We start from the raw sequence: 14,340 nt of genomic DNA on the forward strand, positions 1-14,340 counted from the left end.
TATGAAAATTCTCAGCCATTGATTTTCAAACATCAAAAAGATCCTTCTGTGCATCATAATTGGATGATCCAAGAGTTGTTTTCTATAAAATCAAGCATCTAGATCACATCTTTACTGTAAAATTTAAATAAATAAATAATTCCATAAAAATTTAGGTTAATATTAGTTCACATATTTTTAATTAACATATTCTAGTGGCCATATATATATATATATATAAATTCTAAGTCATAGTTTTTGAAGACTTAAAAGATCATTCTTATACATCATAATTGGATGATCTAAGAATATGTTTTTATAAAACGAAGCACACCAGTACAATGAAATTTTAGAAAAAAACTATAAAAATATTGATGCATACCAGTTTACATATTCCAATTACCCTATATATATATATAAAAGTAATGATAAGATGCTTCCGAAGTACCTACCCTCACCTAATGAAGCTTCAAATTTTAAAGAAGGTTGAGGTTTTTTCGTTGATCAGACCTAATAGATATGATTTACAATCATTATTTTGTAAAAACAGGTTTTAGATCATGTGATTATGACATAGGTGTAGGTTTTTCAAGATCTTCAAAAATCAACAGTCACAATGTATCGAAATTTTATGACTTAAAAACACTATCCAAAACATGATTCCTATCAAATAAACTATGTTAAGTATATATATTTTTAAAACAAAAGATACCACCTACAAATATGATTTTTAGTACGTGGGAGTAGGTAAGCCTGTATATATATATATATATATATATATATATTTATACAGAGAGAGAATCTCATTCATGTTCATCAGAGGGTTGGACACTCTATGAGGAGAGCCGCTTTTTTACTGACGACGCTGCTTCACATTCCTATTTTCTAACATTTCCTCATTTAGCGCCTCGGAAAAGCAAGTATTAATAATGCCCACATCACAAGACCCCCAACTTTCTTCCATCTCTCTTGTCATTCGACATCAAAAACCTTTTATTATTTTTGTCATCTGATCATGATTCAAGTTAACTGTATAATGAATTGCTCTACTTAATCCAAAATTTGACAAGCCAGGGCATTCGTTTTACCATGACCACTACCATTTCAAAGTTTAGGATTCACGAGCTTGGTCATGTCATAGAAGTAGTGGCTCATGACTTTGCTTAATTATGATTGACCTAGAATATGGGTTTGACTTGAGTTCGTCCGCCTTGATCCCCATGACTCAAGCTGGGGTCAACTCAATGTTTCACCATCTACTTAGTGATACTGGTATTTATATTTTCTTTGGTTTTGTACATAATTGTATTTTTTTTAATTTATAACTCAAAAAAACCACATCCCACCTAGTTGCACTGGCCTGTCTTACCTATGATCATATAAAACTACGAGACTAGGACCCCTGCCCCGGAGCCTATGTTGGGCATCGGCTTCCGCAAAGAGGAGACATCTATGAGAATCGAACCTTGAGCACCCATCTAATGACAAAGGCCTCACCACACTAAGCAAACCTCCTTGACTCATGCTTGGTTTTTATTTATTCTCTCTTATATTGGTAATTGATTCTATTAATAAGGGCTCTTGGTACTCTTTTCATAGATGTATACAGTTTTGTCGAACCACATGAATTTCACTTGTCTTGTAGTTATTTGCTTTTTTGTTTTTCTTATTATGTTTGTTTGTGTTGCCTAATCACATTAATATTATATCCAACCTAGTATGATCTTTAGCATGATCTTAAAAAATCATAATAAGTGATATAAAAAATATTGGTTGTAGAGAAGATCACATATGACCGCAAGGATAACAAATTTTAAGTTTGAAGCAGTGAAATTTGATGGCAAAAAGAAATTTGCATTATGGCAAAGAATGATTAAGAATTTGTTGATCCAACATGATGTTTGCAAGGCAAGAAAAAAAAACTTTGTTGTAAGTGAAACAAAAAGTTGAGAAAAAATAACTGTGTGATGACTCTTCATCAAGATCTTTTCAGGTTCAATCACGAGATAGCTCATTGTAGAAAGTGGTTAAATTTCAGAAGAAGTCTACTCAAGTTCACAGTTTTGTAATTAAAAAAGTAAAGCAGTGAAGATTGCAGAGTTCAGGTTTAGCCTGAACTTAATCCCTTTTATAAGCTAGATTACTTGGGCTTAGGGAGATGGGGTGCTTATAGAGTTGGTTGAATAACATTTAAGCTAAGTTGAAAAATATTGATTGTGCCTTGAATGATGTTCTATTTTACTATGACTTACTTTGTCACATAAAAATGTCTCTTTTGGACTCATATTTAGAATTTATATGAGATGAGAAATATGAATCATATGAGATTCCTTGATAGATAAAGACTATACCTTGAGAATTATAAATAGAAGCTGTGTACTCTTTTGAAATGGTGAAGAGGTACTTCTTGGCTTGAGAGAGAGAAAATAGAGAGTACATCTCTTTTGGCTTTAAAGATAATGGTTTTGCTTTTTTGGACAATTTTTTATGCTTAGGTCTTCTTTTGGATTTTAAGAGAAGTGTGAAAGAGAATGTGACAACTTCTTGGTAACAAAGATGAAGGTTTGGGTTGCACACATCGATACTATTGATGGGTCGAATGATAGGTGTAATTATATTCGTTTGTTATTTTATTTATTCTCTCTTATATTAGTTATTAATTCTATTAATAAAAACTTTTGGTACTCTCTTTGTGGATATATATGGTTTTGCCAAACCACCTTCTCTTGTCTTATGATTATTTGCTTTTTTGATATTCTTATTATGATTGTTTGTGTTACTTAATCACATCAATATCAAATCCTACCTAAAAAAAACCCTGAGTCTCTCTTGCCCATTAAAAAATACACCTAACTTCTTCATGCCTGCCAATCATGAGTTTTAAACTCATGGAGCCTTTTCCTACAAGATGAGTGGAACCCTTACGAGCTATATTAACTGTAAATTTGGCATTTATACCAACCTGTTGGATTTGTCTATTTCAGTTAGAGTCAATGTTATCCGTATCAATGTGTTATCTGCCTAAATTTCGGCAGAAAATCGATACCCTTCACCCCTGAATCAGCTATTTTTTAATAAATATAAAAATACTAAAAATTAATTTTAATAATATTTTTATGATTTTAACATGTGTCACATTATTATTTACACATAATAATTTTTTTATTTTCAGAAGATACAGAAAAATTCACTTTGAGTATCGGTATCGGCGGATAGAGCTGAATCGATGGCCAAACGATTCAGGGGCGATACCGATACTGACAACATTGGTTAGAGCCCTAAGTAGCCGGGCTAGTTGGTCTGGTTGCCAAGGTTCAGGTCGACACAAGTCAGTAACCCTTGCAAGTACCAGATAGCTAGCTTTACACCATCTGAATCTAGCTAGTTTTACACCATCTGAATCTGAATCCTAATTAGAATCCATTTAGCCAACATCCGATTTGTTGAATATGGTATCAGCCACATCCGAACTTATTACATCCTTGATTGAATGTAGCATAAAAGCTTGTTTAATCATCTTGATTAGTGAAGGTCATTTATGCTAATTGGTGCAAAAGGCAAAAGGCTGTACGTACCTAACGTTTTCTGTGACTTTGTGGCAAACAAAGTTATCTAGAGTAGGCATCGATACCAGGTCCTTTTTTATTATCAATACATCATTGCTTTTTATTAATAATATCACGAGAGATCAAAGGTGTTTGCAATCCATAGGTGCACAGATAAAGAAGCGGAACTTCCCTTTAAAATATGCTGCCTTCTCGTGACAACTAGTGAATGAATGTCACTCTTATTTTACTTAACTAACAGTTGATAATAACAATACTAACTTAGTTGACTATTAAAAAAAAAGACTATAAAAAAATATTAACTTGGTTTCTTTTAAAAAATAACCACAAGTTAGCTTCTACTAACATTGATCAATGTGGTGTTCATAAAAATGAAGAAAACAGCATACCTCAATCATGATACCCCACCAATAACAAGAACAATTGAACAGGAAATTAAATTAGAGAAAAAATCAGCAAAGTTATTTCATTGATCCTGGTTGGTTTTATACAGATAACCAAAAAAATACACATTAAAAAACTACACCAAATCTTTTGTTGAATAGATCAAGGAAGGAAATAATTACCACAGTGAAAACCAAAAGAAGCAATGAAATAATTACAACAGTGAAAACCGAAAAAGAACCGAGCTTAAGAGTGTCAAAATGAGATGAATAAAAACTAACCAGAGAAAATGAGATTGTATTTGGGTAGAGAGGGAGAGAGAGAGAGGTGTCTCAGTGCATGTACGGGCCGGGATTTGAGTATGGAAACAGCATCAATTATCCTCATTTATTATCTACAAGATTATGAACTAATTAATTTTACATTCGAGTTTGTCAAATAAATTTCAGGAAATGTGACGCCCCTTCGCAACAAGTCTTTGGTTGTCAACGGATCAGATCTGAATCCAATATCTTACCGAGTCGATTAGTCGGATTTGGTAAAGCAAGTTAATCTGACAAACAATAAAAACCTGGATTCAGTTCCGAAATTTACATGAGTCCGAATCTAAATTTGAAGACTATCCAGATTCATCAGGTTGGCTGTTTTAAGGTAGTTGGATCTGGATTTGGTATTGCTCAAATCCAACTCTGAATCCGTTTTTCCATTATTCAATGAAGTGGGATATTAAAAGTTGCATCCAAATCCACACTGACCCTTTGACACCACAACTCTCCTGTCTGTACAAACAGCAGAGCAAATGCTGAGAGAGATGATCACTTCTCTCTTACCAACAAAGAACCAAAAGCATACCTTCACACGTGCACATTGGCACACTTGAAAAGAGTGTTTGCCTCATGGGAAGCAGATCAGGTCATGCTGAACATGAGCGTTTTTGCTCATGCTAACATCGTGGCCATCCTATTTGTATTTTGAAAAGCTAAAAAGCCAACAAAACTACGTGGCATTCATCCAAAATGCAAACAGACGGCCACGATGTTAGCATGAGAAAAAACGCTCATGTTCAGCATGACCTGATCTGCTTCCTGCCTTATGGGGGGCGTGTAATAATAGTGAGCTCCACAACCATTTTCTTATAGCCTTCTTTTTTTGTCAACTTAACTCTGAAAATCACGTGTAAATTCATCCTTTTTAAGTTTTTTTCTTTAGTTTTTTAACGTTTTACTCATAGAAAAGGAAAAAAAGAGAAAAACAATAAAAAATGATTATAATGTACAACAAAAATGAAGCGTTACTCAAACAATAAATTAATATAAATATTAACAAAGATTAATACACAATATATTACATAAAAAATGTTAAATAATGTTTGAATATAAATCAAAAGTTTAAGTATAATGAAAGAATAAATACCTCTAACAACACCAACAATACGGTTATGTTTTTACTTTCACTCATCGCGCTACTCAAATTTGCATATATGTATGCAAGTGAGGTTGTTTCTCATGCATATTGATCAATATGACTCAGGTCTTGCAACAATGAAATGTACGATGTATGAATCAATCAATAAATAAACATATGCCAAAAAAGTAGGGCAATATTAATGTTCTTACCTCATTCTCTACCCTACTACCACCCTTCCCTCTAACACCATAGCTTTTTTTTTCATCCTCCTCCCCATGTTGGGGTCATAGTGGTTCCTTAACTATGATAACTTTAACATTTCTCTTTCGAACACATCATCCTTTGCTTCTAAATAAAGATCACATAGGTGCTTAAAATCCTTCTACCGATGTTCACTCACTAGCTTTCCATGACACTTAAATTCGATGATTCATATTGTGTCATTCAATATAATAATCATCTCAAGATCTCTGAACTAGAATGTGTTGATTGTTAGATTTTAGAACTGCACAACAACCTCTAAGAGCGGGTGACCGATGTTTCATGGAGTGATCTTCAAGAAATATCAAAAATGCATCTGATGCATACACTTCGCCGTTTCTTCTGTTAGTGTTAGAAACAATTAGTGTATTTAAAACTAGTAGAATTAGTGCATGCGGGATGTTGAATCTTTTGAATCTTTTGGTTGTGGATCCTTTAATCATAATTATTTTTATTAAAATTTAAAAAATTAATCATTGAATTACACACACAAATATAGCAATTTTACAATATAGTTATCTTAAAAATAAGTTTCACACATACATGACAAACTAATCAATCAATTGCAATATTTAAATTAATTTAAATGATTAGTGGTAACCTTAATAACATTCAACTAGTCATTTTCATCCATAGATAGTGATAACTTTAGCAACATTCAACTAATTGAAATGATTAAATAATCTAATTAATCACATTTGACATTTTTACTCTTTAATATTTAAATTATTTAAATATCTAATTAACATAGAGGGTTTAATGTAAAATTAGGATTACCAAGTAACTTGAGCAAATTTCTCTAGAACTTAACATAATTTTTATGAATAAAACCAAATTGTTCATGCGCTTTTTAAATGTGAAGGAGTGCTAATAGATATTATTATTAATTCAACAAAAAAATTAATCGTTCATGCTTCACATACACACACACACATATATATATATATGATAATTTAGTCAATAATTGAATGTAAAACTGATAATGATTGCAAACATCTTATAAACATGCATATACAAAATATCAAATGAACAAAGTACATGTTTAAGGATACTCGACCTTATTCTTTGTTGCAACCTCTTCCTCGGAGCTTGCACTTTCTTCTCTGAGATATCATCCTTGAACTCCTGAGAAAGATCTCCTTACGATTGTTTAATGCACTTCCCATCTTAGCCTGAACATCGCTCTGATCATCCGATCCAATCACATGATCCTCACTCACATCCACTTTGTAAGGAGTGTCCACATTAACCTCAGCCTTAGAGTTTGTATCCTTCCCTTGGTAATGTACCTTATACGCCCTTGTACATAACCATTCTCTTCTATTATTCACACTCTTCATCTTCATCTCACCACTACCACTACATGTGGCCACATTTTCAACTTTATCTATATGGGCATTGATGTTAACAACAATATCAGAGTGAACCAATAGGTCACACTTTTTACTACTGAGTCACCCTCTCTTTCCTTAGATGCTTTCGGAATAGGAGACAAACTTGTAGCCACAAACTCTTCTACTTTTTTTTATACATTTTGCCTTAGATATGTGCCACTTTGAAATTGCTAGATGTTGTTTGACAAATATTAAAGGTGTTTGCTGCTGATTGTTTGAGAATACATTTTTGGGTTTAAGGATGATGTATTTTTTTATAGAAAATGTCAAACACCCAGATTCTTGTAATTGGATATGACTCCCTCTCTATCCATGTGTCAAGCTTACTTTGTGCTTCATACTACATAGGATGACTCAATTTGTAATTTTTTTTGGCTTTTCTGTTGTGCTACAACTAAAAGATGATGTGGGCATGGATCCCTCCAACACAGTCTTCTCACTGATCATATTATATTAAACAAATTCAAAATTTTATACAATAGCAAAATATTAAATATATGTAAACAAACAGGTAACAGAGACATAAGATATAGGTCATTGAAAAAGCATTATAAAAAACAAACATAATAATCTATTGACAATGCAAAAACCCAAATCATTAAGAAAAAAAATCAAACCATGTTCCTAACATACCATGTTTGTCATACAAGATACACAATATATAAACAACCAAATTGGAGGATAAATGCATACAAATCATTGAAACAGATGAAATAGGCTATTGAACATGCAAAAATAGCTTGAAAACCATGCAATTCTTACACAAAATAACTAACTCATGCCAATTGTGCAAAACAATAACTGATTCAAGCCGTTGTCTTAAAATAAAAAAAACTAGTTCAACCATTAAAGATGTGCTTACCAGAAAAATCACCATCGATGATTATGAAATACACGAGAATGAAGTATCATCAATGAATCGCCAGAAATAGTTGTTGAAAAAATCATCGACGAGAAGCAGGTTGGGGACACAAGAAACCCTAGTTTATGCAAAAATAGCTATGTGGTGTGGACAATTGGTTTTTATACTCAATCATTTAGGAGTGCGACCTTCGTGAGGTATATGTGTTGATTGTTACATATATACGATTTTAGTCCAATATTTATGAAATTACGTAGTTTAGTTTAACTTCACATATATTTTTATGCAAACTTTGTCAGGTATATGCAGATTAAGTAGGATATTTGCAAGGTTACGAGGTTCATGTTTAGGTGAAGTTCCTTATGAAAGAGAAGAAAAAAAATACTACTACTCTCATAATTTCTCACGAAAGAGAAGAAACCATCCAAGAAAGAAAAAGTTTTTTTTAACTTTTAGGTATAATTTCTCATGATATTTTTACATGATTTTCATAAATCTTGCATGATTTGTCATTATGTTTGTAGGGCTGCTTGACTGCCCAAATTATTCAAACGTACTTTAATTTTTCATTGTGATAATCAAAACACACACACACACACACACACACATATATATATATATATATATATATATATATAGAGAGAGAGAGAGAGAGAGAGAGAGAGAGAGAGAGAGAACTGCGGTTCAGCTCATCATAAACTCGTTCATGATTAGTTCATATAGTTGACAAGCCGATCCATGAGCAACTCATTTAACTTAAATGAGTCAAGCCTGAACACAAGGTGCTCTACTCGACTTGGCTTGAGAGAGCTCGTATGGATAATACATATACATATGCATATATATATATTGTGTATAATATATATTTTAAGTGATATATATAAAGAATAATGCATAAAATGTATATAAGAAAGAAAGATGCATACAAAATATACACATAAAACATGACCTATTATATATATTTTAATTATAATATATAAAAAGAAATATACATTTCATGTATAAATAACATGAAATGGTGTACTAGTCGGCTCATGTTCGGCTCATCTCATTCAATGAAGAGCTGAGTTTGAGTTCAGCTCGGTCTATAAACATGAACACAAGCTGAATTATGAGCTCAATTTGGTAAATGAGCCTAGCTCCAACATCCCCTCTGTTTCGTTTGGTTCGACTCGTTTACCAGATAGAGAAATGTGTGGTGGCCGATGATTCACTTCTCTTTTTGAATGACTATGATGGTCAATAGTACTAAATAAAATTTCTGATAATGACTGAACCGGTAGTCGTCTTAGTTCATGGAAAGGAATGTGAGTTCGAGTGTAAAAGGAAAAACAAACCTTTTTTTTGGTAGGTGAAAAAATATACGGTAAATCTCTCTCTCTCTCTCTCTCAGAACGCAACACTGAACACCCTACCCTTGTTGGTATGCCTTGTAAAGGACCTGAGAGATACAAAAGGTCCCTCACGCTTTTCAAGACTGCTTCAATGTTCAGTTATGTCCATTAATCCTGAAATGGCAAAAATATCCTTAATGCATGCATTCATAGTTTGTGATAGTGACAAAACCTGTTAAAAGGCAAATATCGACAGCCCGATATTTCTTGTGAAATTATTCGTAAAACGTCGGTGATAATAAATATATTACAAGAATTAAAAATAGATTTATGAAGAAATACAACATAGACATATATAAACACAAATTCACTTGTTTTTTTTTCAAAAAAATGTCATTAAAAAGATAAATATTGCTTACTCAATTTAATGTAAATTGTGAAAATTAACTGTTTAATATGCTTACTCAATATATTGCGTTTTTTAAACTTTTTTTTTACGGTAATATTTTTCATCATAGGTTTCTACAAATAACACCAACAAGACCCACGACTCTTTCTTGAGTCATTCACATCAAGTCCACCCAGTAAGCTAATTATCTTTTTTTTTTAATCATCGAAGTGGTATCCCATGTGGTAAGCGGGGTCCTGTGTCAAGCTGAAGGCCCAGGATCGAATCCCTCTGCCACATGGGTGGCTGTTGTTCTGGTAGAGGGGTCTGCTAATCCCAGCTTGCCTTTAAAAAAAAAATTATCTTTTTTTAAGGGAAAGCCAATAATAGGTATCAATGATGCATGACGATGATGATGATAATAGTAGCTTGTAAATCCAGTATCACCAAAACCACGTATAAATACAATTGTTTTTAACATTAAATGAATTCAATCGTATTAAAATGATTAAAATACCTTTAAAAATTAGTATTTGTTAAAATACTTGGTTAATTTTTTAGGTCAAAAAAGGTAAATTTAATAGATTCATAAAATTACCTTTTTATAAAAAGTGTTTGACATTTCAATTCTCTTGTCAAAAGACTTGTAATCAAAAGTATAATTCTTTTAAGAATTTTTAATCATTTTTATAAAATTGAATCTAATTAATATTAAATAAAACTAAATTAATGTTAAATTATATATACGGTGGTAGCATGTAAATCGAATGCTAAGTATCATTAACCAAAATATAGATACAATCTCTCTCTCTCTCTCTGCCTGATGTACGCGTGCATGTGCAGGCTAGCAAGCACAGGTAGGCCCTAAGTCCTCAAGGGGCAGCAGAAGCATTCAAGCAGTTCAGTATATATTTTTGCATCATTATTTTCCCGTTTTCTTCTCATTTTCAACCCCTCATTATTTTTAATTCCCTTCTCTGTTTTATTCCCTCTCTTCGTGGCGAGTTACACAGAGAGTGCAGAGAATTTCAGTCACTCGAAGCAGAAGAGAGAAAAGCGCGATCTTTCCTCAGATCCTCTCTCTCTAGAAAAAAGCCCACCTCCCCTCCTAAAGCCTAGCAGTGGCTGCATCACGGAGAACCGCTCTCGAAGGCGGTGGTTCCGATTGGCTCCCCACTCTCTCCGACTCGAGGATAGCAGAAGATCTCAGCCTCGGCTTCAATGGAGGACTCGGAGGAGGATGGCCTACTATTGCTACCACCGCTGCTGCTGCTGTTGTTGGTGGTGGTAGCTCTAGACCACCCCACCACCACCAACAACAAATCGTTAATTACAACAGCATACCCCTACCCCTCTCCCTCCCTCCTGACATAAGCATGGTTGGGCTACGCGACGTCTTCCTCTTCCACCACCATTCCACCGACTCTCCGACCCCAATCTTCCCCCTCCTCTCCCCGACTCCTCAACAGCCTCCCCCTCCTTCGTCGGCGTTGCACTCGCTTCCTCCGGCTGCTTTCATAACTAACAATAACGATGACGATGGGAGGAAGCCACCGGAAATCCAGCCGTGGAACCACCACCACCACCAGAAGGCGGTGGCGGTGATGCCAACCGACGGCGAGTGTGGTGGTGGCACCGCCACCGCCACCTGCCAGGACTGCGGCAACCAGGCCAAGAAGGACTGCAGCCACCAGCGGTGCCGGACGTGCTGCAAGAGCCGGGGGTTCGATTGCCCCACCCACGTCAAGAGCACGTGGGTGCCCTCCGCCCGGCGGCGGGATCGGCAGCAGCTCCTCCAGTCCTCCTCCTCCGCCATGGGAAAGCGGCCCCGCCTCGGCTCCTCCACCGCCTCCGTCACCTCCACCTCCGCCACCACTCCCTCCCGCAGCTTCGACACCGGCTCCAGCCACCAAGGTAGCTAGACTAGACTTCCTCCACCACCAAAAGGTGTTCAATTCCTTTGCCCAATTATACCTTCCTCTTTTTCTTTTTGTTTTATTCTCGTTATTATTACTATCTCTGTAGAGATGGAGATGGGAGGAGGCGGATTGCCGGGACACGTCACAGCCCCGGCGGTCTTCCGGTGCGTTCGGGTGACCGCGATCGAAGACGGAGACGACGAGTACGCTTATCAGGCGGCCGTGAAGATCGGCGGGCGCGTGTTCAAGGGATTTCTGTACAATCAAGGCGTCGACGATTCGCCGCCTTCGTTGCTGCCAAATCTTTCTGAGCTTCATCTTGGTGATCTTGGTGTTGGTGGTAAGAACGCGAATGCTTCGTCTTTGTCCTCAATTCTCGACGCGGCCAATGCTTATACTGTTGCTGCGGCCGCTGCAGCTGCAGCTTCTTCCTCCACTGGGATGCTCGGAGGTGCCAATTATGGCAACACAATAAACTGAAGTTCGATGGGTATAATAGCAGAAACCATGAGAATTGGATTGGCCAAGAATGGGGATCACCCTAAGCTTTGATTGATATAGATTGGTAGATAAATAGATAGATGATCATGGCCGTTTATCGTCTGTCTGGTATGCGTCCTTGCCATTGTTTACTGCTCCACTCTGCGTAAGTCTTTAGCGTCTAAGAAAGTTGTGGAGGGAGGTTTTAGTCTTGTTTGAAATGCCCAAACATATAATAATCATCGATTTATGCCGAGTTTAAGAGAGTTTATTCTTACAGGAGTGCAAAAGGCAAGGCTGTACTTTCTTCCTTTTTCATCTTTTGTTGGGCTCAAGAAATAATAGTTTCCTGTGCTTTGCATTTGTCTGTTCCAAGGAAACGCCATTGGTTTTGTGGAGAAAACTGAACTCCATTATGTGTGTGTGTGATTTGACAGGAACCTAACGATATAGTAAAACTCTTTTCCTTGGAAGGGGAGGTGCATTGCTAGTGGCGTTGATGAGTGCCATTGCCACCAGCCCGTTCATTCTTTGCCTTTACTTTGTGGACTATAGAGTCAGGCTGGGACTTTGTGCACATTATTGTTATTATTATTGTCATTCTTTTTATGGTGGTCTTTTAAGTTTCCGTGGCGCTTTTGGTTTTTCCTTTCGGCGTTGGAACTCTTTTTGTAGCTTGCTTTGATGGTTGTCTATTTGAAAGAGGCCAGCGTTAAAATGAAGATAGTTGCTCACTCATCCCACATTTATTGGGCACCTTGCCTTTCTTGTTCTTTTCCCCCTCTCTTTTCATGTTCAAATCTCTGTGTCAAAATAGTTTGTACCAATGACGTTCATGTATTAATTTGTGGTGGTGGCCTTCAGTTTATCAAGTCTTAAGGTACGGAGGTAAGACCATTTTTGTTGCTATAGTTTTGACAATTCTCACCCATATCAAATATTTTGCTAATTTCTTTTTTCTTGTCCATGGTTATGTTTATTTTGTGGGTAGTATATATAATGTTTAATCTCCCTCAAATCTTTTGTCAATCTTTACGTTTTTTTTGTTTGGCCTTCTGGTGAGTTCATTCCAATATCTGTTGCCTGTCACTAATTGTGCATTTTTCATGTTTGCGCTCAAACATGGTTGGATTTGGTGAATGTATTTCTTTGGGTTTGGTGTTTGTATGACCTAGTTGTACCAAGTTTTGCTGAGCTAGCGACTTTACATGTCCTAATGATGTATCTTGTCACCCAAGTTTTGTTTAAAAAAAAAAAGAACAAAAATGTCACCCAAGTTATAGCCGAAGTTGTTTGGATTAGAAAATCATTTCACTGGGATGTCTTCTGGCAATGCGAGAACTCATGACTTTTGCTTGTAGAATTTCTTGTATGATTTTTTGTTTAGTTTATCTGGAAGTCTAATGTCCAAAACCGAGGCTGCAAAATTTTCTCTGATACATTGTTCATGTTCTTGCTGCTTTCTTCTCTTTAAGCAACTTATCATGGGAGTTCATATGTATATCACCATTTTGCCTTTAGCCATTATTACTTCTAATGGTAAAAATAGAGGGGATCTGCATGCAGATTTAGGTGCTATGTCATCAGGGCTTCTAGATATGAATCTATGTTGTCTTCTCCCATTTCTAATTGACGAGCCATGTATTCTTTTGATATATTGGTTTCGACCCTTAACGTTGGCTTGATTCTTAATTCATCATGTTGTGGTTTATATGGCTTTTAGATGCAAACGATGCTCTTAAACATAAGATGCCTTGTTATCCAGTGCAGCATAATTGTTTTGGTATTTGGTTTTAGATGTGTTTCAAGATACATAAATGTGTAAACCATTTTTTTTTTATGATGAGGAAAACCCCGGGTCGGCCCCACGACCACCCTGCCTTACGTGTCCCATGTATGAACCATGTTTATTCATATTTTTACATAATTTAGGTAAACCCTATTCATGTTGTTGATGTTCTTTTGTTTGTGCACGTATTTAGGAATACGAAATCTATATGTTTTCTTTCTCTGTATTTCTTTTTCCGCTTCTGCCTGTATGCATTTATCTATTTTAAAATGTAAGATACAAATATACAAAAACGCCACACACTTGTCTTTGGGTTTTGAAGAAATTGTCTCAGAAACAACACCAGTGAGCCAGTGTAGCAGCTCCTTGATTATGTGGTCCCTTTTGAGGTGCACTCAGATGCCTCGTCGCTACTTTTCCCATAATACCAAATCCAGTTGTGATTAGAAGAAATTATTTTTATTATTTGGTTATAGACAGCAAAAAATTGTCGAGTAGATAACATGTATAAAGCCTAACTTGCTGACTATGCAATACTCGATGCAATGAATGCATGACTGCTTGTAGCTTTAGGATA

The 14,340-nt window shown here is 35.6% G+C and overlaps 1 protein-coding gene across 1 annotated transcript; it reads left to right on the forward strand.

Annotated features, from left to right (window-relative positions):
* The first annotated feature begins 10,410 nt into the window (after positions 1-10,410).
* On the forward strand, positions 10,411-11,974 carry LOC149843718 (uncharacterized). Its single transcript, XM_090000957.1, has 3 exons — positions 10,411-10,432; positions 10,728-11,489; positions 11,601-11,974. Exons 1-3 carry the CDS (start codon positions 10,411-10,413, stop codon positions 11,972-11,974), a joined length of 1,158 nt encoding a protein of 385 aa, XP_089857083.1.
* Positions 11,975-14,340: the final 2,366 nt, after the last annotated feature.

Source organism: Nuphar pumila, chromosome 3 (assembly GCF_984573655.1).
Source record: "Nuphar pumila chromosome 3, dmNupPumi1.hap1.1, whole genome shotgun sequence".
Taxonomy (NCBI): Eukaryota; Viridiplantae; Streptophyta; class Magnoliopsida; order Nymphaeales; family Nymphaeaceae; genus Nuphar; species Nuphar pumila.

What these genes read in the sequence shown, in the direction of transcription:
- LOC149843718 (XM_090000957.1), top strand. Translation starts at nt 10,411, where the DNA reads ATGTGCAGGCTAGCAAGCACAG. An exon ending in GTGCAGGCTAGCAAGCACAG is followed by an intron (nt 10,433 to 10,727) that starts GTAGGCCCTAAG and finishes CCGCTCTCGAAG; the next exon opens with GCGGTGGTTCCGATTGGCTC. An exon ending in CACCGGCTCCAGCCACCAAG is followed by an intron (nt 11,490 to 11,600) that starts GTAGCTAGACTA and finishes CTATCTCTGTAG; the next exon opens with AGATGGAGATGGGAGGAGGC.